The following is a 25,613-nucleotide window of genomic DNA, read 5'->3' on the forward strand; positions in this document are numbered from 1 at the left end:
AAAAATGTAAATTGCATCCTTCCTTTGCTCACAGTGAGGGGCTCACATACACTGTGATACAGCGAATGAAGCACGTACACACACACACACACACACACACACAGAGAAGTGCACATGCACAGCGGAGCACACATGCACACAAACACAAACACAAACAACTCGAAAGTCACTGAGCAAACAAACTTTGGTTTGGTGGTCTGCTTCGGCCTCATTCTCCTGGCTGAGTTCTCTCTCGTCGCCCAGCGTCTCCTCCACAGGCTGCGTCAGATAATAGCTTCCTTTCTCGACTTTTCAAGAGAGAATGAGTCTATTCCCTGGGAACGGAGTTCAAGGGCAGGTCTGCGTAACCCAGAGAGACAGACTCTTGCCAAGACCTTGGCTCCAGATCCTGCAAATGGCCTTGTGCGTTTGATGCCTGATCGGAGCGTGTGCGTGCACTGACCAGGAGCCCCAACTCTCCCCCAGCAAGCTGAGGGCTGTTGATCCAGATCAGGTACTTGGACTGTCCTTGCCATCTTGACCTCTACGTCCGACCTTCCACTAATTGTTCTGACTGTCACCCCCTTGCATCAGAAAAGGCGGTGGTTTCGTGAGTTGTGGTGTGTAATACAAACTTAACTTGCTCTGACTTGCGCCGATTCGTCCCTCACTATTGTCTTCTCTTCTCTGTTCCTCTCCTCTTTTCACCCATCATGTCACACAGTGGGGCATAATTACTAGAATCCTTTGCCTGGCTATGCTCTCCTATTCTTAGCCTCGCGTTTCAGCCCTCTCTCTGATCAGATGGCCAATGCTTCAGGGCAAGACGTCCCACTACATGGGCACAAAAGGTAGCCAAACGATGCCTATTGAGGACCAGGTGCCATTGCAGTGATACCATTTGGTTACCAGTCACTATTGTGGCGCACAGTGCCTCTTGATACAGTACATTAATTGCAAGTGGTTTCAAGCTACCATCTTAATTAATACACCCATGGACAAGGTGTGTGCACTCAACTGTCCAGAGAAGCCATTACGACTGTTAGCTCGTTGGCATCCTTGAATGGCTGATATAAAGACGCAATGACACAGAGGAGAAATATGACTGTGTCGGTTATGAAAGAACATGCAGTACCATAGTTGTATCATCATTACGGTGGCTTTTCGTCATCATGCAGCAGGAGAGAAACGGCCTTTCTGGTAGAGATGTACTTGGCGATTAAGCCGGCCTCTTTAATGATGTTTTGGAGTTTAGTGTTCAGTGAAAAGAAAAGATTTGATTGGTATTTTTGACATTCAGTCTCCCTTAGATTTTTAAATGGGTCCTCTATTTTCAACATAGTATGACAAGCATAGAGTATAAAGTTGTATAAAGCAGACAACATGTTCTGCACTTCATGCTGCAACAACAGACCCATTGTTTCTATTGGTATCCAGCAGACCTATGAAAGAAGTCTATTGGTTTATTTGTCAGTGAATAACGTGTACATGATTATTTGATATATTGATTAGTCATTAAAAAACAAATACAACATAAACAGAGAAAAGAGATTGAAACCAGATTATGGTATCTTGATAATTCGCTTTTAAAACCAAATTACCACGTGAAACATTTCAAATATATTCACCGTATATTCATATCTGGTTACCTTTAGAGCTAGTGTGAGATTTGTAAGCACTGCCATTCATTTAGTGCTTTGTTTGTTGATGCGGAGGCTTGGTGGTGACTGTGGATTTAGTGATCCCTCCACAGGCAAAAGGTGGAGGTGAAGGTGGGGAAGGGCCCCTCTCGGTGCAGGTCGGGCCTCCTGGATCGGAGCAGCAGAGCCCGGTCTCTTTACTTACAGCCCGCTGGAGCAAGAGGTCGACGCACACCTGAACCCTGCCCTGCACACAGCGGGCCGCGGGGCCCGGCAGCACGCGGGACAGCCGCCCTGCGTTGACCTCGCCTCTGCTCTGGGCCCCTGGGACCTGGGCCAATAAGCTCAGGGACCACTCACAACCTTTCTGTTAGCACACTGTGCCCTCTCAGCACCTCAGCCGGAGAGAGCTGCACTGTTCAAAAACACCAACATACACACAAACACACAAACACACACACTCAAACATTATACAGCGATCACATACTGCCTCATGCAAACACAATCTGTCACACACAGCCATGTAGTCTCTCTCTCTCTCTCTCTCTCTCTTCTTATCTTCCCCCCCCCTTCTGTGTCTCTCTCCCCCTCTCTCTCTCTCCCTCTGTGTCTCTCTCACTCTCTCCCCTCTGTCCGTTTCATGTGGCGCCAGGTAGGATCTCAGCATTAAACTGGTGACTATCTCCATCTTGTGGACAATATTAATTTCACGATGAGAGATGTTATTCATCGTCTGTTGATGCTCCGGTCAGACAGGGTCAGCGCGCGGATTCTCTTTAGACTTTTCTTCACTAATGCAGGCATTACTCCTCGCGAAGGCATGCAGCAACGCAAATGGCGGCGGTATATCAGTGCATCTGTATGGTAAACAGCAATTATTTTGTCAAAATTAGCATGCGAGGCAATTGTGTCCGTTGTAAACAAGCTATGTTCATATGTGAAATAATGTGTCCACATCCTCTCCGCCTGCCAGGGTCACAGAGGCGGCAGGGTGACTTTACCCTGAATGTCACTTTGTTTTTGGTTGGTTAGACAGTACCCTCACTTGGATTGGCTTCTCGGATGAAGGCACAGGTGAGGCCCACAGAGGAGCAGCCCCTCCTCTCCACCGCATTTCCTCTGCTAAAACAGCCCTACATTTTAATATGCAACATCTGTGCCGGGAGAGCCTTCCAAAATGGCTGCTCCTTGGAGGATGACGGTAGAATCTGCTCAAACTTGGGGTTGGGGCATTTGGTACGGCAAGGTTCTGCACAGATGTTAGATTTCACAATGTCACTCTGTCCTTTGCTTTAGTACCCAGGGAGGTTTATTTTAAGGGAGCGAGGTGTGTTTCCTTCCTTAGTTCCCTGAGATGACTTTATCTGTAACCGTCATTGTAACAATTCGACATGGACGTGTTCAACCGAACTGGGACCGCTGTCTGTGATCAGTAAGGTATGAAGGAGCTGCCTGTGAATCTATTCTTTGGTCTGGTTCTACTATGTGGCAGCAGAGCTACGACGGCAGAATGGTTGGATGTGGTCGCGAAAAAAACACGACAGAGTAACCGTAGAATACAAAACATCAGGCAATCAAAATCAAAGCCTTGGAAGAGATGAAGAGAATGGTTCTAGAGGGTGCCGTGACGAAGCCACTGTCGTCACCCTGGTCTTTCAGTTGAATTTACAGAGGAACATTAGCTCCGTCGCACAAAGCCGTGTTTGCGCTGTGCTTTCACAAAGAATTGAGAATATTTCCTGAACGGAGATGCTGTGACCTAAAGGCTGCTCGTCGGTCGGATTATTCGAGTGATTCTCAAACAAGACTCCGGACAAGGCTGTATCGAATCAGGGAGGGAAAGAAGGGACCGCGAGAGCGAGAAAGCCAAAGCAAGGAGAGGGACATGGAGGGCGCCTAATGCATCGCTTACACAAAGAAGATGTTCATATTTAATGCTCATCATTAAGGCAGGGTTGGAGCATAGAAGACGCTTCTGCTATTTTCCCACACCCCTTGAGCCAAGTCCTTGTGACAGCCCTCCACCGCATCCCGGCAAATTATCCGCATGAGCTGCGACGAACAAAAACAGCCCAGTGCGGGGGAAGTGAGGCCCAGCCTCAGCTCCACTCCTGTGATGGGGAGACACGTCACTTTGCATCAGCTCCAGCCCTCCAAACAATCATCGGCAAGTAAGGAGCACAAGACCACTCCGTGGGGAGAGGACAGCTGGAGAGAACAAGGCAGATAAGAATAAAGGAGATAAGAAGTAGGAATGCTGGATGAGGAGAGAGGAGGGTGAGAAGAGAAGAGCGTCGAGGCTTTAGGAGACACGTTAGTGTTCCCTGGGTGAAGTCGATGCTATTAACTAGCGGAGCCATGATACTGATTTCTTTAAAAATGTTTTGCCAAAACGAATTACCATAGCCTCCGGCGTTGAACTGCATGACAAATTAATCATTTAGTTGTGCTAAGTGAAGTCTGAATGCACCTGAGCATACATGGGCTCTAGGTGTGAAAATAAATAATTAGACACACAACAGTTACTTGCAGCATATCGACATATATGCTCATAATACAAATTCCACATAGACTTTCACTACGGATGCTTGATGGTCTAACTTGTGAAATGTAGGATGTGCCTTGCTAGTTTGAGCCGGTGGTTGGTTCTGAGCAGAGTCAGGACACTCTCTGCTGGACATTGCAAAGCTTGCAGGACCTGTGATCTACTAAAGTAGAAACTGTTTTTTTGTTGTTGAAAACCTCAGTTTAGATGTTTAAAAAAGTACAGATGCCTGTGGCCTCTTTCTCAAGGATATATCCCGATGGCCAAGGAGACAAGAGAAAAATTGAGTCACACCAAAATAAACCTGTCTTCCAAGATGCATGCGCTACAAGCCCAAATTGGCCTATTTAAAGGCATAACCATAGACAGCCTTTGAATAATATTGACTTGCAAACTATGCTGAGGTCAAGGACAGGAAGCTAGACCATGTTAGTTGGCACAAGAGTGATGGAGAGTAAAGCAGATCCATTTAGGACCGGTGCAAAGTAAAAAGTCAAGCACTCAATTGTTATAAATAATGACTGGGGTAAAAAGTAAGCTCACAACATGATGTGGGAGTGTTTTGTCAAGTTTTAAAGTTCAATCAATGTTTTAATGCAGATTATATAAGAATGAATTCCATTTTTCATAATAAGGAGAATTAGAGTTACAGTCTTTTCTTTTTTAACAGTAGATTTCGGCATGATCATTAATCTTTAACTTGTATTTGGTGGTGGTGCTATTTTAGCTCACAAGAATGATGTGCTTTAGAGGATAACAATATTGCACCAAGCAGCAAAACCGTAATATGACTGAGGAACCTTCTGTTTACTTTTGTGATACTAAATGTGATATTCATATCTTTAAAAAAGGAGTTTAAAACCAGGAACCTAAACCACCAAGAAAAAACTATTTATATTTTTAAAGCAATAAAAAAAAATTAAGCAATGTCACACAACATTATTTCAATCATATGCTGTAAAAGTATGAAAGAAATCATGAGTTTTACAGTTAACATTTTCATGAAACAGCACTTTAAAAGACATAAGAGTCGAATAATCTATTGTAATAATCTATGCTATTATATTTTAGGAGTCCAATAATCTAGTGTAATAAACTATGCTGTTGTATTTTAGGAGTCCAATTATCTAGTGTAATAATCTAGGTTTTTGTATATTAGGAGTCCAATAATCTATTGTAATAATCTATGCTGTTGTATTCCTTGAAAGCCTAACGATACTCAAGCACTGGTCCAGTATGTATTGAACACACACACACACACACACACACACACACACACACACACACAGAGTGCGTGAAGGCTGTCTGTCTCAATCATTGCTCTCATGCTGTAAACTGCTCTGTACAGCAGAGCGCACTATACATATTCATGCAATTTTTGCCAGAAGGCATTGGTGTCTACTAAAAATAGCATGGTGAGAGAAAGGGTCTCACACTGTGTATCTTAACATTCATGAGCCCAGTCCATGTGATTGGGTGTAAACAAGTGTCTCTTTGCAGAGACCATAATTCATGTTGTCGAGTAAACACTTGTAAATAATTGCTGTCGGCCAGAATAAAGAGATATTTGAGGTGGATAGCGTAAATCAAGAGAGTCATGCATTCCTCATTTTCTTTCATTTGTTTGCACACCTCAATAAATAGATCTCTAGTGGTTGGTGTATTGTGTAACTTGGTACATGTCCATTACCATCTGTGTGTATGAGTCGTATATGTGTGAGCCCTGGTGCAGACGTGGCTGTCCTTGGGCTATGTGTCGTGGTGAAATAATCAATTCTACCTGAGGGAAATTAGTAATAGTCAAGCTTTTTTTACATACATATACACTACCGTTCAAAAGTTTGGGGTCATTCAGACAATTTTGTGTCTTCCATGAAAACTCACTTTTATTTATCAAATGAATTGAAAATTGAATAGAAAATATAGTCAAGACATTGACAAGGTTAGAAATAATGATTAATATTTGAAGTATTAATTTTGTTCTTCAAACTTCAAGCTCAAAGGAAGGCCAGTTGTATAGCTTATATCACCAGCATAACTGTTTTCAGCTGTGCTAACATAATTGCACAAGGGTTTTCTAATCAGACATTAGTCTTCTAAGGCGATTAGCAAACACAATGTACCATTAGAACACTGGAGTGATAGTTGATGGAGATATTTCATTAGAAACCAGACGTTTCCACCTAGAATAGTCATTTACCACATTAACAATGTATAGTGTGTATTTTTGATTAATGTTATCTTTATTGAAAAAACTGTGCTTTTCTTTGGAAAATAAAGACATTTCTAAGTGACCCCAAACTTTTGAACGGTAGTGTATATACAGTATATATATATTGGTGGGCAGTGAGAGGACATTTAAAACCCCATTACATGTGCCTGGTGTACGAGCTTCCCACAAAGACCATTTGGTTTTGGTTCAGAATGAGTTGCGGTAGTATCACCAGCAGAGGGCGTCACACATCAAGCTGCTGCTGACGTGCAAACTACTTTCTAACGACATCATACTGGTTTTCACAGTCGTGTTACAATGCTCCACGTAAAGTGACAATACCAAATAAACCCGTACATTTCAAATGCACCGATTTGACTTTTTCAGCAATACCTGGACTTTGGTTATTGGACAACACTGAGTACCTATCCCTTGCTATTAGTGTTTAATTGATACGCTGTTTGCCTCAGTGTGTGGAGGGGCCTGGGATCCTTCTTTTATGTTTAAGGTAACACCAGGCTTGACATTGCATACTGAACTTTGTAAACCAATATGTAAAATAAAAAAAATTAAAAGATAGAAATATGCTGAAATTATATTTATTATTGAAATAATAAATCATATACCAGCATCAAAAGAGAAACTGAAGATATAAATTACATAAATGACAGTGCTGGAAGAAAAATGGTTGAACGAAAAGCAAACCAAATCTAGACATTAAAACGAGACCTTTAAATCTCAAGTCCTATTGAACTGTGGATTTAGATAATTGTGACACCCCTAATAAACATCATATTCTACTATTAGATTGGTACTTTGGTCTGTCAAATGTCACATTCTGAGCCAAGTTGGTGGATATTTGCTATTCTGAGCCAAAAACTTTACATACAGATTTGGACTAAAATGAAGTGTGTTCAAGTGTATGCAGGCCCATACTAATGTGGCAAATATGCAGGTCATTTCCTTTTGGAAGAAGTAAAAGGTGCCTGGGGCTATAATCTGACTCCACTAAAACCGGACATGGAAACTGTGTACAATGTTAGATGAGCCTGGGAGAATGAAGAAGTGGCTGTGTGGGTCTGTGTTGCTGAACATGACCAATCAGACACAAGGATGCATTCTATATTGGACACGCAGGCAAGTGTTGATGTTAATCCAAATAATGGCATCACCACAATGCATGACATTTGTATGTGGACAATTCTAAGAAATTATGAGATTCACAACGCCATACAGTTTTATTTGGGCCACATAAAAAAATCAGAACAGTACAGCCCCTTACAACAGACAAGTTCCCCATTTGTACTCACAAATTGAACCCTTATTAGCAATAACTGATATGATAACCTGCTGCCATCGACAATGTTCATTTCATCCAATGAAAGTAATGGTGAGTGCTGGCTTAAAATGATGTTTGGATTATTTCAGGAATGCGTGAGGAAGTGAAAGGAGAGATTCTTTAACAGATTGTGTTAGCTCCAGATGTAATTAATCTGTGTAGTTTGATTTGCTTTATTTAAGATGATCCATTACAACAATAAACATCAACCTCTATGTTAAAGTAATCTCACTACTAGCTGCCTTTTATCAATTTTATTTACTACAAAATGGGTGTTCATGCAAGGGCAGGCACAGTACTATGACAAAGTGTTGCATCCTTTAATATGGATCGCACACACATACAAACAGGCAAACACACTGTAGCACTGACATGTGCACGGACACATGCAGCGAACATGTGAGAAACATGTGCCCTGCCGAGATCTGAGCTCTGTAGCCTTTGAAACTGTGGCTTTCAACTTGCTGCATGAAGCAAAGGATGCCCAGCTGTGGAAAACGTGCAGCATCACAGCTCTCTGAGACTAACCAGGAACAATCATTCACAAATTAAGGTTTTGATCAGAGGCAAATTAGTGATTCACTTAGCTTTAAGCACGCCTGCATTGCTAATCATAAGACTTTTTTCCATTGAGACAATGGGCAGTAAATGGAGCAAATAATTATCCAACACTTCACAGACATACAGTGGTGTGGGAAGTGATTTGGCATGGAGGCCTTGTTGTCCTAACTCAGTCTACAGTCACAGCTGCTTTGGAGTCACCGTTTTGGATTTTTTTTACCCAGTATTTCACAAAAATCAAACATCTCAAAAGTTAAAAACTAAATAATTATAGGTAACCTTTTAAAATTATTATGTAACATTAATAAACACTTATATTAGTCCAGATAAGGTTGTATTCAGATAGAAACAAGTATTACAAAGATCCGGCAAAAAACATATCAACACCTCAATACGAAGCCAGCTCACTCATGTGGCATAGATTTGTAATGAGGTGACTAAAAACTATGTCCATACAGGCCCACTACAACAAAGACATTAAATACAGAAATGACCTGCTATTGTGTGGATTGTTTACCAATTAATGCATCAGAAGCACGGCGTGCAACTTTAGTTCATTTTTGTTTCGAAATGGAGAATAGTAGGCTACAGAAAAGTGACACACAATAAATAAAAGATTGAGATGAAAGAAAACGTAGTAGCCGACCCGTGGAGGACAACAACAAGTTTCCCTTTAAGAAAATATGACAGAAAAATAAACGTAAATGGGCTTTGTGCAAGACAACAGTCAGATAGTTCACATCAACGTCCCCACATAAATGGGCGGTTAGCAAACGCCGAGACATTTCAAAAAGGCAACCAGCAGCACGAGCGTCCTCATGTAGCCAAGCATCCGATCACCCGCTGACCACAGCGAAGGACCGCAGATACTCAACAAGCTACCGCTTGACCTACCTTGGTCAAGTGGCGCTGTTGCAGACGCGGAGAAGAGTTAGCGCGGTCCAGACCTCCCAAAAGGTAAATTGAGGTCAACGCCTCCTTGATCTCAGTGTCACTTTTTACTCGTCAGTGAATGTCGGGCCAAAGCACATTATTCTTCGTGTACAAGTTTGAGTTGTTAACGGGGATGCTTCCGTGTAAAATGCTGCTTGCAAAAGTTCGTTTGCGCATTTGCATACAAGCTAAGTCACAGCTAGCAAAAGGGTAACCCACGATTCTCGCGAGACTCGCTGCCCGACGACCAGAACCGTTCGAGGTCAACGCCATGCTTAACGTGATGGTTAAACCAGCCTCCATCCTGAGCTAGGGCACTGAGTTCATGCACACGTCCTTGTTATCAGACACACTGCTCACCGTGTGTGCAGGCTGGACTTTGAGGATTAGATCACAGCTTAATTCAGTTTATTTATTTTTATTTAATGAGGGTTGCACACTTTTGACACATATATCGAGTACTGCTCCGAAGATGAAAAGTGAAACTCATTGTATACCATCCATCAGAAGGAGATTTGAGGTCTTTTTTATGATTGAGAGAACATGTATGGTAAATAACATTTTGATGCAATTAACACATTGAGACGAGGCAGGAGTAGAAGTTTATTTTCCAAAATGGCATATGTTTGTTTTTTTACTATTTTAGTTTTTTAATACACTATATCGAGGATTAAGGTGTTGTAATTGTATTAGTCCCTTGGTGCAAGGCATCATTCTGACACTGTGACAAGAGTACATATTCAAAGATACCTAATTGAAACAGAACTTTGATTGTGGTAGAAAAGCTGCACCTAAGTTCTCGGCTGTCAATTTTACAACCCGCCCCGAGACACTTCAGTCTGTGCAGTCTTAACATCAACAACCGAAGCAACACCTTGCGCTGACAACCAAAGTTGAGAAATGTAATAAAGCAGTGTCAGTGCTTCAAAAGCAGCAAATTCTTCCTGCATCAGATGTATTGTAGCTGTTATATTCTCTGACATTGTCTACCATGGAAAATTATGTTTGTGCTAACTTAAAAGTGCAGTCTTGGAGCTTGAAGCATGGATGTTTCATGGTTTAACGTGTCAGTCTTTGAGACAAAGTCTTCCCTCAGTGTCACAGGTTGTAAAGCACGTACACAATGACCCTGCAATGTACCCGTGTCTGTATCAGTCGGTTGCTCAGTAAACCAAGTTGGCAAACAAAGACCCATCACCTAGCTTCCATGTTTACCCTCCGTTAAATAACGTGACTAGAGGCGGTTGACCATTTGTTATCTGTCGTACATGATGCATTGTTATATTTACAGCCGTTTTATGAGTCGTATGATGATACAGTATGTCCATCTACCAGTGTGAATTGATTTTCCAAGTCAGAGGGCTTCAAATCCCACAAAGAGCATCTGACCATATAGCCTATTAGTTTAGGCATTTTCATGAAATGTCAAAGTCATCTTTAATGTAAATGTTCCAATGTTGAACATACAGAAAATTGAAAGTATGTTTGTCTCTTTTTGTCTGACATAAAGTGAATAACAGTAATAAAGTGATACGGTAGTAAAGTGCAAACGGTTAACAACAACAACAAAGAACATTTAGACAACATATATTTGATAAATTAAGAACAATAAAAAAAGACTTTGCGTCTGTATTTTTGCAGCAGTCAGACATGTCGAGTGGGGAGCGAGTTCAGCTTCCTGCCTGGTGGAGGAAGCTGTTGGACAGTGTGGTGGTGCGAGCCCAGAGGCACCGGTACCTGACAGGAGATGCTCACAATCATGGTCCCTTTCCGGGTGAGGCGGGTGTTATATATGTCCTATAGTGTGTGTGTGTGTGTGTGGGGGGGCGGGGGTTAACCAATGATGCGTCCAGTTGCCTTCACTATGCGCTGCAGGGCTTTTTCGTTTGTAGTCCGAGCAGCTTCCGCCCCACACAGTGATGCAGCTGGTCAGGAGGCTCTCAATGGTGCCGCTGATGTACGCTACAGTAAGAGAGAAGTTTCTCCCCCTTCTCATTACTGAAGTCCTCACAAAATATATAAATACTAATGAGTCACCATACGCAGGTTTGGGTTGCGAGAAGACTCACTATTTGTGATATATGAGACTCTGTCCTTAGTTCATTATAATGCAAATGGAAATTCGATGAATTTGGTGTTTGTGGAATTACCGTGACTTTGGATTTCCCACTAAAATATGATAATTACATTGACAAATGATAAAGGATGAGATCATCAATCGACTCTCTGCAAATAAACAATTTGCTCTACAGGCCATCACTTTTATACTATCTCAAAGACAAGGACAAACAAAGTCGAGGTAATCGGGACTGTGAGGCCCCTCTGTGGTTTGGATGTTGGTTGTGTAAGTGGATCAGAGAAAGTAGGACAGTAAAAATGACGCAGACAGACCTAGATGTGTCTCAACGCCCTCTCCCTCTCAGGGAAACTAATCAAGCACCAGACTGTGGGTCGACCGAGCACAACAAATATACTGGCTAATAACCACCGCACAATGCGAAGAGCTTTGATCCGTACTGAGATTTCATCGATGTGAAAAATATCATTAAACATGTATCAGATTTAGGGACAGCAGATTAATTAAATCCCTATTTAAATTAAATAATAACACATCTTGACACTTATTATTATTATTATTATTAACTTAATTTTAAACATGCTCCATCCACCTAATTATATCACATCCGTGCATGTTTGTCTCAGAACGGCGCCGTATTCACAAAGCATCATCCAGACTTCCTCCCACATCATTTCCGATGCACAAGGATCTATTGACAGCGGGCTTTGGAGGCAAGCAGCAGCGTGACTGAAGCCGAAATGCATCTGAATCAAACAGACAGGGACAGCCTCCATCAACTTATGTTCGAAATAAAAGCATCTCACACATGAAAGGCAGGATCTCCATGGTTTCCCTCGGAGCTGGGCCCCGTTGCCATGGGGAGTGAAAGGCGCTATTGCAAGAGGTAGTAACACAGAGGGGCAGACAGGAAGACAGTGCTGTCTTTCCGTGCACAGTGCCCGATCATGCACAGCTTGAGTTTCAAGATGCTCGTCATCATGTTATCACAATTGAGCTTTAAAAATAATTTCAAAAATAAACTCGTTTTTTTCTTTCTCTTGCATTTGTGTGTATTGAATCACCATAATTGTTTCAACATGTGTTAATATGGTCTAAAGTTTGCATTAATCAAACAAATCTAACTATTCCTGAGTACACCCCACCTGGCCTGTTTTATGACAGACTGTTTGCTGAACGGCTTTAATGGCTATTCAGGCGATATTGTGCAAACCCCGTCTCGATTGTCCTCGTGCATTTAACCATCCCCTCGTCACGTGCCTGTTCACAAGTACGATCTGACTGGTCGCTGACTAATACACATGGCCTCATGATGAGTTATTATTAGCCTCCACCTTTTTACTGACTTCCTGTCCCAATGATCAAACCGCCACGCTCGTGACCTGTGAGTGATTGCTTAACCTTCATGTGGAGTCTATGCGACTGCGTTGTGAAACAGAGCGGGGTTGAGCAAGTTCAAACACCTCTGTTCTGTTTATGTAAGTCTGATCAGATGCGAGGAAGTCCAGCTCCAGTATGTTTGGTTGTTATGTGCTGAGCGGGTCACGCTTGGACTCGGCTCCATGCAGTGCCTGAGGTGATTGAGTGGGTGGTGTAACACAGGGCAGGTGCACAAGCTAAGTGATGAGTCTGCTACGTGCAGATACGGCATGGTTTGCCCTCGGCCTTATCAGAACTGAGAATTTCTATACAGATACCAATATGTTAGGTCGATTACGTCAGGTGATTTTTTGTACTATTGTTAAATAGACTTTGTAAATGACTAGACGGTGGCAGATTGAATGACCGAATGGTCTCTGGAAATGTCAATAAGGTGAGATATTTTTAGTCAAATCAAATATTAATCACACCATAAAGTTCCTTTTTGTTTGGTCTTTGAATCGTCTCGGCACACTAGTAGTGTGTCATTCAGTAAATGTAGGTGAAAGATGTTGTTAAAAATTACGTTCAGCTTACCTTAATTAAATACTGCAGACTCTAGTGAGCGTCATCCAGCATTGGCAATGTGTGTGTGTGTGTGTGTGTTTGTACGTGTGTGTGTTTCTTTTTCAGTCGGGTCTGGTTTCTTCTGGCATGACGTGTCCTTAACGCAGCCTAATGACGCAGCTAAAATACAACGCATTGCCTGCTCATGACTTCCACTAATCGTGTGCAAAGCCGAAGATTTAAAGCGGTGTTTACCAATTTGAAAAGTGGGGGCATAAACAGTGATGTCATGACCCTGAAACAAATCACTCACAGCATCACTGCTGACATCATGGAATATTTTGACCTCTTTAATCAGGTAATTTGATTGAAGTTGTTTAATATTGCAACCGAAGATCAAATCTGTCTTTTGAAAGGATGTATCTTAATTGTATTTGTATTAACTAAATGTGACCATGTGTTCAGTGTTCTCAACCATTTAGTCTCTTTTAATGGCCATGCCTGCAGTCAATGAACTCAACCCCGTTCCTTAACAACTTACAAAAGAAGTCTCTCACCAGTGTTGGACATCAATATACTTTGTCCTGAGCCTGGAGTTTATACCATACGACATTTGTAGGTCATTTTCACAGGACATCTGATTGAGATGGATAAGAAATGGAAAAAGGAGGTCCACTAGCCTGCGTCAGTCCAGTTTTCAAAGCAGTCTGAGAACATTAAAAGGTGGGGTAAAGGACCTACTGGTGACTAAACATGTTTACAGTAACATTTTACGGTGCATGTTATATGTTTTGGCACTGCGGAGGAGCCTGGTATAACAGAAAATGAGATAAGGAAACTGATTTGAACAGACTCATTTTCACTGGAAGCTGCATACGGGCCAGTAAGATATGGCAGGGGAAGGGGTAGCTCGCATTTCTTGGTCGGAAAACATTTTCTTTACCAATTCAAAAAAGCAGACCACACCTAATTCAGCTTTTGCTGATAATACAAAGCTGAATAGAGTTCAACATATTCAGGTATAATACAACATTTCTAAATGTGGTTGTTGTCGATTCCAGCTCATTACTTTAACATTTTGAATGAAGGTAACCAGGCAACCGTTTTCAGACACTTGAGATTAAGTCAGCGCACTTCCTGTTGTGCATTTGCATTTATGATGCAGAGAAAGATGTTTCCTACAGATGATATGAAATCACTTTTAGTAATCACTAGTGAGTGCAAAACACTACACATTCTTTACACAGCCACAATCTTATATTTCCATTTCTCAGTGTTGCTGGATGTTTTTTCAATATTTTTATTTTTATTTCAATGGCAAATATAGAATGTATTATATATTGAATAAAATATTATATTACAGCGTGTTCTAATCAAACTGACAATACAAATTACTTATTACAATGTATCCTGCTGAAACATCTGTGAGACTTTAATTAAGACTTAATTAATGTATTCATTATGAAGGGAAAGGCCCTTTAGAAAGTGGTTAATGTTCAGCGTTACAACATGATTTCAAAACTGAAGATGCACTGCATGTTTTTTTAGGAAGTTTTGAAGGAGGAATATGAATAGCTGACTAGCAGTAATTTGATGCTTTCACTGGCTAACGTTATTGTATGGACGGCACCGGCTTGGATCAAGGCCCTAATGATGCTGTAACCAATGTGCTCGATAAAACCAACCCGTCTGCTCATTTCAATGAAGATAGATCGGTGGAAATCCCTCCCCTATCCTATCAGTGGTTGACCAGCAAGAGGAATCATGGGTAATTCTCATTTATTACAAGGTATTTCACAGCTGAGTCAACACTCGATACAAAAGTGTCCAACGGTATCAGCCTCCTCACAGGATGTGGAAACGCATTCTTTTCAGAGAGGTTTTTTGGGGAAAAATAGGTTGCCTGTGTGGGATGACGTGTGTGTGTTACGCCTCAGATTGCACAAACACAAACCCCCATTTCCATCCAAACAATTGAGAAGGGATTGCAGGTCTTTTGTGGCTTCGCTGAATCTGTAGTTCAAAATACTTTTTTCCTAGTGCGTGATTCAAATTGTAAAATGTAGTAACATATTTGCGTTCTAAAGTGTGCATCATTACAGACATTAAGCTTTCAGAACCAATCTCCCTGCAGGCCATTGTCATTGCATCAGCAGAACTATATGTTTCTTTGTATCTCCTCACGTTACTATATGTTTTCTCATATACTGTACAGCAGTTTTCCATCCCCTATGAGAGCTTTTCTGAGTTCTGAGAAAATCTATTAATCTTTAACTCGGATCTATAGTGGCAGCCGGTGCTTTTAAGCCTGAACTTTATTGCTGAAAACAGCAGGATATGCGTGCCTGGAGTCTACATTTAGGTATCCTACTCTGTTCAGTTGAGTAAACATGTATGTATATTGCAGATAGTTGGTGTTTTTTTTGTTTTTTTCTGTAGTTTTCTGAATCAGAAATGGCTGTATGAGTTCACACACAGTTGAATTATTCATGTTTTATTAAGCCGTTTTGCTGCCTAGATTATTTTTCTAATTATAGGCCTTACTGATATTTTCTTTGAGAGCTAAAGGTAGTATTTTGAAATGCCCAATTACAATGTTTTGTAAATTTTTTTAAATATATATCCTAAAAGTCTAGTCACCACAATGTTTGACTATCAAAAAGGGGAAGGAAAAAAAGGTTTCACTGATTAATAATTAAACCGGGTAACACAAACCTGGCCTTGTATAAGAATCTAATTTTGTTTTAAATATATATATTTTACCTGTCGACTGTGGCTTGTTGATGAAACAGATGTTAATAGAGTAACGTCTGTTTCATAGGGGAAGGAAGCAGATATAACTTATTTTGTGCACTGATTCAAATTATACATACTCAACAGTGAAAACTCCCATCTCAGGTTCCTAGTGATATTTTTAATCATTTGAAAGGTCACAAAGAGAATAACAGGCTGAGGAGAAATATGAGATGGCAGTTATCTCATGCCAGCTGATGCTGAAGCCACACAGGCTGTAAATGATTGTATTGTCATTCATATACACACCGTATTTATAGTTTGTTTTTAAGCAATTATAAAGTGCGGATTAAATATTCATTTGTGGTGCTTTTTTTCCCCTCAAATTAAGTTTATCCTGATCATTGAATTCTAAGATTGGATATGGAGAAAACTGAGTGAAGTGATGAAATTAAATAACATGATAACACTTTTTTAAAGACAAACAACGTCATTGTTTTCCATAATTTAATCATTATAAAAATCCTCTTTTACAATACAAAAATGAAAAGAAATAATTCAACACATAAATGAAATGTTACGGAAGTACTTAGGTTTCGGATGTCACAATGCTAGAGAGAGGCAAATCACAGTCACCCAGGAGATAGTCTCTTTTCAGGGTGGACATTTTATTCACCACTTTAAAGTGCAGGGACCGCTGGCTGATGTCTTCTTCTGAGATACTATCAAAGAAGAAATCCTCATTGAAGATTGGATGACGGCTCTTTCTGATGACTGTGCTGCGCTGCTTCTGGACTTTTCCGGGCACCAGAGAGAGGCTGACGCTGCAGTTGATAATCTTGGGGTCTACAGAGAGTGGATAGAGGCCTTCCGCACTGATCAGCCGAACCCGTAGTCTTTGGTTATCCGGGCAGTACTCTGCTGAGAGTCTCAGGCTGCCGTCTTTTCCAATGGGTGCCATTATTTCCTTCAGTACTCTCTCTCTGTGCAGAGTCATGTCCATAGGGAAGATGTTGGGTGGCGCAAGGCTGTAGCTGCTCGGCAGGCCTTCAGCTGACCCATCCGATGCCCTCCTCATGACATTGGGGCTATTGTCTGTGGAGCTGCCTTCATCTGTGGACAGGGAATTGTTCCTGGACACCATTGCCTTCCTCATGCTCCTTGACAACAGCAGTTCATGGCTCAGTGCTTTGAAGAGGGAAGACTTGGCAGGGCACCTGGTCAGCAGTGGCGAGCTGAAAGGAGAGGATTCAGTCGAGGAAGTCGTATCGCTGTCCAGAGTGGCCTGCCAGTTCAGAGTGTATCCTCTCGGGGAAAGCCTGGAGTTCAGGCTGAGTGAGGAAGGAGAGGTGGAGGGGGAGACTTTGGAGAACACGCTGGATCGACTCCTTGGCATCAGCAGGGGAGAGGAGACAGGATCGGAGTGGAAGAGCGACTCCTTTCTCCTGGTGTGGGGGCTCTCCAGTAAGGTGCAAAAGCCATAGCAGGTCTGAGCTCTGGCCATGTGTGGAAGGGACAAGGCAGCCTGGCTCTGGGGATCCGCATTGGTGGTCTCCTCATCGCTGCAGCCATCATATGGGCTCTCATCCACACTCTCCACCTGGATAATGTGTGGGTTCATGGCCTCACAATGGGTCACCTCTATTTCAGGGCTCGCCCTCTCACAGGGAGACGACTTGATAATGCGAGCGGCTCGGCTCTGATCCGTGTTCTTCGTCTCCTGCAGGGATGGAAACGTTGGGGGGATGCAGAACTCTGGGATGTTGTCAGGGGTGATGACATTAGGACAGAGGGAAGTCCTTTTGGGTTTATCGCCTTTTTCTCCAAACATGATGTCACCTATTTTGAAGTTGAGTTCTGCTGATGGGACAAGCAGGTTAGATCTCTCCACTGTCACACGGATCTTCTCCACCACCCACATGGGTCCTCTGGTAGAGATTAGGAAACTGTGTAAGATGAACAACATGTGCTTGTAAGTTATGGCATTTACTTCTGACACACAAAAAAGGATATCAAAGAAAATCATGACAATCAATATTGCAAGACTGTTATTACCTTTTTATGAAGGTATGGAAAATCCACCAGGTTGTCCTGAACGGGATGGACTGATGGCTCCAGCTGGAAGGCTGCTGTGAGAAATCTGTAAAGCTCTCTTGACAGCAGATCGAGGTTCTCTCTTGTCAGGACCAGCACATCTGTGGCTGTTTGAGAGATGAAGACAGTTTAAATGAAGCAAAACCAGTGGATGTAACACCCGCCCCCTGTGCTGCATGAACAGGATCCTCCCTCCCTCCTTTGGCCACGGGTTCCCATGGAAATATCTAAACCACAACAGAGCTCACTGTGTTGTGAGATAAGCTCACTTCATTGGAACTGAACAACTCTCTTTAAGCTAATGGAAAGCTTCTGATTCACGTGTTTTGTTTTCCATTTGAATCAGATGGTGTGTATGACCTTTTTCTCTGAACATAAACAAGGTCATCTGATAAGATAATAATTCCAAACTATTTTAGAACCGTTCAAGGGAAAAGTTCAAGGGATAAAGCTGCCCAGGGTTTACTGTGTCTAGGAAAGCTACAGGTCAATCTCCTAATAATGTCTGACTGAAGTTCTTGTGATTAAATTAAATGGGGTGTTTGCTATTGGTTGAACCATCTGGTATTAGTGTATGGTATATTTGCATATACAGACTTCATCAATGTTTCATCACACTTTTAAAGGAAATATTAAGATGTTGAGTACATTTTATTGCTGCAGCTATACACTTGGAAAATTCTCAAGAGAACTTGCGTTCAAAAGTCCCAGCCAGACGGCTCCATAGGTCCCAACCCTTTATTGAAACATTGTCATGTGAGTGCTACCCTCTTGTGGTGGCACACGATGCAGCTGTAATATGAAGTATCCCCAAAGTGCATGAAAAAAGCCTTCACAGGAAAAGCTATAACTTGGCAGTTACTTCATAATCCCCCAAAATGATCTGGACACTGACTTAAACATCCGTCCGTCCGTCCATTATCTGTAACCGCTTAACCTAATCAGGGTCACGTGGGGACCGGAGCCAAACAGACTAAAACGCTGAAACAACAAAAAATCAAACAAACCTGCGTCAGTTCTGCTTATTTTAGTATTTTTACAGAAAGACTGGGATTTCTTGACACAGACTTAAGCTCTTTAACCCTCCTGTTACCTTTCGGGTCAATTTGACCCCATTCAATGTTTAATGTCGGTGTTCCTTGGGGTCAATTTGACCCGAGGCTGTTTTTCACTGTCAAACATATAAGAAATATCAACTTTTTTATATATTTAAAGGGCTATTTAGGTAGTCAACAAACAAACATAAAGTACCTCACACTTAAACTTGGGAAACAATATTAATTCGAATAATTTTCTGGAGGTTTTAATTGCTGGGGTCAAATTGACCCCAAGGGTAAAATATGTTAGTAAAGGTAACAGGAGGGTTAACTCAGTACTGGAAAACATGTTTTCAGTCTATTTACAGTAAGATGCTAACGCAGCAAGGACAGTCTTGGCTTTCCTTCACTCTTTGCTGAATAAGGGATGAGAGGAAGTGGAGGGATCCTGTCAAAAAGCTTGACTCGGCCCTGGCCAAGGTTCAAGTGGTGTCACTTGGTTACCTTGTGTTACCAGGAAATAAAGGATGGAATGATGTCAGCGCTCACGTTATACCAGGAAAGTGTCCTCAATGAGGAACTTCTCGGAAATGTTTTCATGAAATGTTCAAGTCACAACAGTAATGTACGCGTTCCTCGAAGACATATTGTGCCTCAATTAATACATTTTGAAAAAAAGTGTAAATTTGAGGGCAATTATGAATCTCCATCTATCCATCCATTATCCAAACTGTTTCTTTAGGATCGTGGGGGAAATTATAAATCTGTTATAGATATTATTATGATAATTTTTATTATCTATATTATCAACATGCATGTTAATTGGCTGGAGAAAATGGTTTACATAGACGGATCATCACTCGTTTTTTATATTAAATACGAAGACAATATATTGATATGTAGTTCATTAATATTGACAGCCCCCGATTCCTTTTCGAAGTGTCTGAGCTTGCTTGAGTTTCTTTGCATGGATGCATAACCATATCCACTAGGGGGCAGTATATGGTCAGAATACAAACTAACAGGACCGGAGATTATCCGATTGATAGATGAGACACTCTAATCATCACAAAGATTAGCGAAAAGCTGCAAACCACAACTAAATCTTCTCATCAAATAATGAATTGGAGTAGGCTGAGTGGTTCATACATTTTATTATGAAGCATGCGGTTACATGTCATCTCCTGGATTCCATTCTTTTGACATATTGTGTATGCAGATGTAACGCCACTCCTAGCATTCACGTCCACGTGCCGTCCATCCCGTGTGAACCTGGGATGAAGCGCAGCAGTACGACGCCACCGGTCGGGCTGCTGATGCGCTCTCAGCAGGTGTAGCGCAAATCCAAAGCCTTTTCAAAATAAGAGCCGAATCATTGACGTCTTTGCAGTCGTCGTAAAGCGCGTCCGCGCGGCGTGTTTACCAGGTCTGTTTTTAAACGGGACCAGCCTTCTCGAGGTCATCTCTGCTCACCGGCGTCCATCGGAGACTGTGTGGAACAGAAGGAACCCATGGGGGACTGTGACGCCGCTTCCTTTTTTTCGGCGCATAGATATGCGGTCCCGCCCCCCTCCCCCTCCCCATCTCTCTCTCTCTCTCCACTGTACGATAAACTAGGAGGGGCTTGATGCTGTGGAGGAGGCAGGCAGGCTGAGCTGACCCGCTTGTGGTGTGTGTCGCCGAGCCCACATCCGAACCAGGTCGCATGCATTACCGAGTGACGGACATCAGGTAGGATCTCACTGTCATGTTGTGTGTTGTTTATTCTTGTTTTCATTGTCGTGTTCGTGAACCTCCCCGCTGATGTCCCCCCCACACCCTCCTCCTCGCGTGCTCACTCCAGGGGGAGGCGGACCGCTCGATGTTGGCTCAGCAGCAGCGCTGGAATCATTTCACGTTAACCCGCCTGCGGTCGACCTTTTCCCGGTGTCGGCGCGTTGCGTGTCCGCCTCACCATCTTGCTCGTCTTTGGATTAAACATCAGCCGATGTGGTTCATCTGGCGTGTTATTACAAGCTTGTCAAATCTGTGTTGGTTCAATGTGTGACTGGCTGCTTCTGACATTGACAGCTCTGAGGTAATAAGATGGATATATATGTGACCTATTTGTTTGGCGTTGTTGCTGCATGTTCTCGGGTTTCTGTGCGTAGTAGGAGGATCGATAGGGAGTACTGCTGCCCAGCGCCTGCATCCCGTCTGCTCTGCAAAGAAATGTGCTGGACTGTAACTCTGACTTGACCTGAATGTTATCTGGATGGGCTCAACATCAAAGCTATGTGAGACTGTAGTGTGCATGCACGGATGCAACCACTGAGGATTTACAGTGGGCGGACAGAAATGTGGGCAGAAAAGGCAGGGGTCACTCTCATGGTTTGGTCCAGTTTGATGAGACTGCTGGAGCTTGCCAGCAGTCTTAATTATTTGCCCCTGTGTGATGAATACAAATGGCATGGCTCCCTGTGGGGGAAATGCCTTTGAGGTCGGAGTGCATGCACATCTGGCTATACTCGCTCCAAGGCCAGCAGGGAGGATGTGCATCCCCTGATCGAAGGATACGACTCCTAAACTGCTAGGCCGCCCTGGGGTGTGTGTGTGCTCGCATTACACGTTAACCCAACAAAGTGACCGTTTGGTGAAGGGGCCACAGTGTACACCTCTATAGTACATATCTGGTTGGTTTATACAGTGCAATACTTAGTAGAACTAATGACCGGGTGTTCGGCTGACTCTCCATGTCGAAGTGCATTACAAGCCGGCCTCTTTCAACATTCTCATTACTGAAGAAGCATTTGGCTGCTAAGACCATAACTGTTGGAGTACAACAATCCACCCCCTCTATGATATAAAACGGGTGAGCATGTTCTATGAGAGGCATTTTGTAGTATACGAGTCAATTCAACGATACTCGTGCCGTTAGGTGGAGTTTGAAACCGTGACTGAAGAGTGACATGTTTGGTCTTGAGTGACATAACTAGAAGAGTCCAGCTGTTTTGGCTGACAGCTGTGATTCTTGATGACTTTATACCATAAGGCATCACTGAGGGTGCTCGGGGCTTGATTCTATCTGGGGGTAGCCAAACTAAAAATGTACTCCCTGGTGGTGCTGTAAGGCACCAGTTAGTGGAGGATAAGATCACCCAACAACCACATTGTAGGGAATGGTACATGGACAGCAGCATTGTCGCATGTTGCTTTATTCATTTGTATAATATCCACATAGGATCTCTGTTTGTTAACTCTCAATTACATGCTAAGCAGCTGTATTCTAGATTGACATATTTTGAAAACATGCAAGTTCCAAAACTAAATAAATTGGATGTTGACAGCTGATGGCGTCAGACATCCCCAAATGTGAAGTCTGCTTGATATCTGCTAGAATAGAGGGCTCAACAAATCCCGTTACCTTAATACAAATACAATATTGCTATTATTATAAATATTGACAATTGACCCTAATGCTACAATGTTCAGATTGATATCTTCACTACCTCAACAATAATCTATATAATGATAAAGACCTTGTTTCTATGAACTATAGCAAAATGGTTTATTTTACTTGCTGCTACCCATCACCTATGTTGATCTGTCGGTCAGTATATATACCTTGCCTGATAATTATTGCGTATATAGATTGGGTACAGCTGCAAATGAATTGCCCTTTGTGTGATATATACAGTTATCTAAATGAAAATGGTGAGAGGATGGCGTGTTCATCCCTTGTAGTTCTAGTAACACATATTTGTTGACTGGCAGCTTGGTAAAATGTGTCAATAGGGAATAATCTCTAGATTACACAGTGCTGTGAAGCCTTTATAAATCCTGAATGCCTTTCCCTTATAACAGAACTGAGGTGGATTGTCTATAGGATTAATGTATTTATTTTTAGATTAGTCAAAACTAATTATGTGTGTGTCATTGTGCATTCAGATACAGTATATCAAGTTGTGGAAATACTGAAGCTCTGGAAATCTCCGCATTGGAGCACTGCACCTGTCTGTTCACAAGATGCCCCGTTTGCTTGTCCACGTTGATACAGAGGCGGACACCTTCCCAATCTGACGATCTGCAACGAGCGCTGTACACTTTCCCACAACACGGTACACGGATATAATTAGATCACAGAACCACCAATGTCACAAGTTCACATGCAGCATGAATCTGCCAGCGTCAACTGATAAAAGCTCGCTGTTCAATCAAACACAACACTACATATATTCACAAGACCAAGGTTATACAAGCTGTGTTTGTAAGCGTGTGCCAAAAGAAATCAGAATAGTAAAAACAAATGTAAACAATAAAAAGTAGTGCAGACTCCGATACCATAATACATTTCCTCCTGCCTAATCTTTTGAAATATTAGATACTGCAATTTCACTTTGCAGGAGTAAATAAAATTAACTATTTTTTAAACGGTGCCTTTTTCATACTCATTGTGGCTATTGAAGAGGCCATTACCACAGTGATTCCGTATTATGGGAAGCTATTAAGGGTATCTCTGCTACAACAACTTTAGTTCACTCTTTTATTCTGCGCCTAATTTATTGGGATTCACAAGTCTCAAACATGGTCATTAAATGCAGTGCTTTTACTCTGTTCTTTCAAATTGTGCAACCCGGGGATAAATATGCCATCCTTAAACTGTTCCATAAATAACTATAACACGGTCGTGCATGCATGAGTAAGTATTTTCATCCACAAAGTGTTGAGAACAAGGAAATGCAGTTGAGACAAAGCCTCAACTGTATTTCCGTGCCATTCATTATTAAGTGATTTTCCTCTCAGCTGTTGCAGTTGCTCCGTCATTAAGAATACATTCCTGGTCAGAATTCCCCAAGAAACGTTCAGCAGGGCGGGGGGGGGGGGGGTTAAGGTTTTTAAGACTCATTGGAGAGTGTGACTGTTGAGCCATATTTAATGCATGAGAGTGTAGGAGGTGGAAACTAAAACACAGCCCATGCTGTCGCTGTGACCCAGCCTTTGTGTTGTGTGTTTTACGGGTGAAATGGATCCCTCCGATGTGTTTTCTCCCTGTGATCACAGCCCGTTTAGATAGGATAGAGGCAGATGTAGAAGCTGGTAGCCATCCTCACTTCTCCACTAGTACATCAATCTGATTGAAGAATTTCCTGTATTTTTCGCGACCACGTTCCCAGTATGCTTTAGCTTTGAAGTTAGGTTGATCAGGTTGAATTGGCTGTACCCTTGATTTAATAATTGATGTCCATTATATCAAAAGCGTATAAGTCTGATCACTCAATTATTGATGCTGTAATAGCTTTATTCTACAGTTTTTAACTTAAAGACTTGTTAAAATTATCGACAGCATTATAATGGTTTTAGTTAAAGGCGGAGCATTTCCTCTCTTCACTTGTGATCAGATCCCCTGGTCATGTATCGGGAACGTGACATCATTCGCTAAAATTGAGCATAATGTGTAAATCAATGGAAAGGTGAAGTGGTACCATGCTGAACACGATCCTCAGGAAGCAGTGGTGGCTGACGCAGTACATCCCATAATATGTCCATGTGTACAAGTGGTCTGAAGTGTGCTTGAGATGCGTAAGCAGCCGACTCCAGAAGTAGGTCAGTAGATGCCGCCGTGGTGTTCATTCAGGTCAGGGGCAGTATCTCAATAGCCGGTCAAATGAGATGCCAGTCTGAAGCAGCAGAGGACAGATCTGACTCCCCTGTCGTGCACACAGAGCACACGGTCCCAACCGGGGTTAGTGGCATGAAATAAAAGAGGTGTGATCTGAGGGTTCCCTGAGCAACAGCTGTCAAGCGTAATTATATAGCTGTCTCCTTACCTTTGGCCGCCTGGCTGCTATTATAAATACATTTTTATAAAGTGTTGGTAAATTGTTTTCAATTGTGGTTCATTTGATAAATATGCACCTAATCTCTTCATGTGTCGTTTGACGTAGGGGTATCTTGTTGAATTTAATTTGAGCCGTGAGCTAGCATCTGACATAATATTTAGTCATTCTGAACCTTTGAGCAATCGGTATAAATGACTGAATTAGCTTCGAATTACTCTCGTCAAGTGTCAGAGAGTAAGTGTGCAACTGACACGACTTCATTTAGTTCTGCCTCTGTTTTGGTGCACTCGGATGATTAGGAACACGACGGCACTCTGCCTGAGGCAAACTGATTATCCGCGTTAAGCATCAGGTGATGTACTAAAGATCATGTGATTCACAGATTCCTCTGAAAAAGAGAAAGCGGCTGCACACATGTTCTTGTCGCTGTCATGTTTCTCCACACGTTTGAGTGAATATGAGTCCGATAAGCATTGTGTTGCATTCAAGTACGAGGAGCTGATGTGCATTATTCGGTTGAAGTCAACATGTTGCTTTGGGCTTAAATGCTCACAGCACGGAGCGCATCAACTGGTCGTCTTTGTTCTGTTATGGCTGCTTGTGTCATCTCCTTGTATTCAACCCCTCTTTTCTTGTAGTGCTCAGAGCATCTACCCGTCTCTTTGCTGAGAAGTGGATTTGAATGTTCACTCAACAGAGGATTGAGAACAGGTTCTTT

At 42.2% G+C, this 25,613-nt stretch overlaps 2 protein-coding genes across 5 annotated transcripts in view; one reads left to right on the top strand and one right to left on the bottom strand.

Moving 5' to 3' along the window:
• Positions 1 to 262: 262 nt before the first annotated feature.
• Positions 263 to 25,613, top strand: part of LOC130194877 (talin-2-like) — a 99,383-nt gene continuing 74,032 nt past the window's right edge. For 2 of the 4 annotated variants that reach the window (XM_056416084.1, XM_056416086.1), the window contains exon 1: positions 263 to 493. The gene's annotated coding sequence lies outside the window, so the exon portion shown is untranslated. Of the gene's footprint in view, positions 494 to 20,725; positions 20,808 to 25,613 lie in introns of those variants that run through there. The other 2 variants (XM_056416085.1, XM_056416087.1) reach the window with 2 other exon arrangements.
• c2cd4a (C2 calcium dependent domain containing 4A) lies at positions 16,107 to 18,272 on the bottom strand. Its single transcript, XM_056416088.1, has 2 exons — positions 18,001 to 18,272; positions 16,107 to 17,891 (listed from the first exon to the last, which is right to left on the bottom strand). The coding sequence occupies exon 2, from the start codon at positions 17,864 to 17,866 to the stop codon at positions 16,535 to 16,537; it is 1,332 nt and encodes a 443-aa protein (XP_056272063.1). The 5' UTR covers positions 17,867 to 17,891; positions 18,001 to 18,272; the 3' UTR covers positions 16,107 to 16,534.

The sequence above is a fragment of the Pseudoliparis swirei genome, chromosome 6, assembly GCF_029220125.1.
Source record: "Pseudoliparis swirei isolate HS2019 ecotype Mariana Trench chromosome 6, NWPU_hadal_v1, whole genome shotgun sequence".
Classification (NCBI taxonomy): Eukaryota; Metazoa; Chordata; class Actinopteri; order Perciformes; family Liparidae; genus Pseudoliparis; species Pseudoliparis swirei.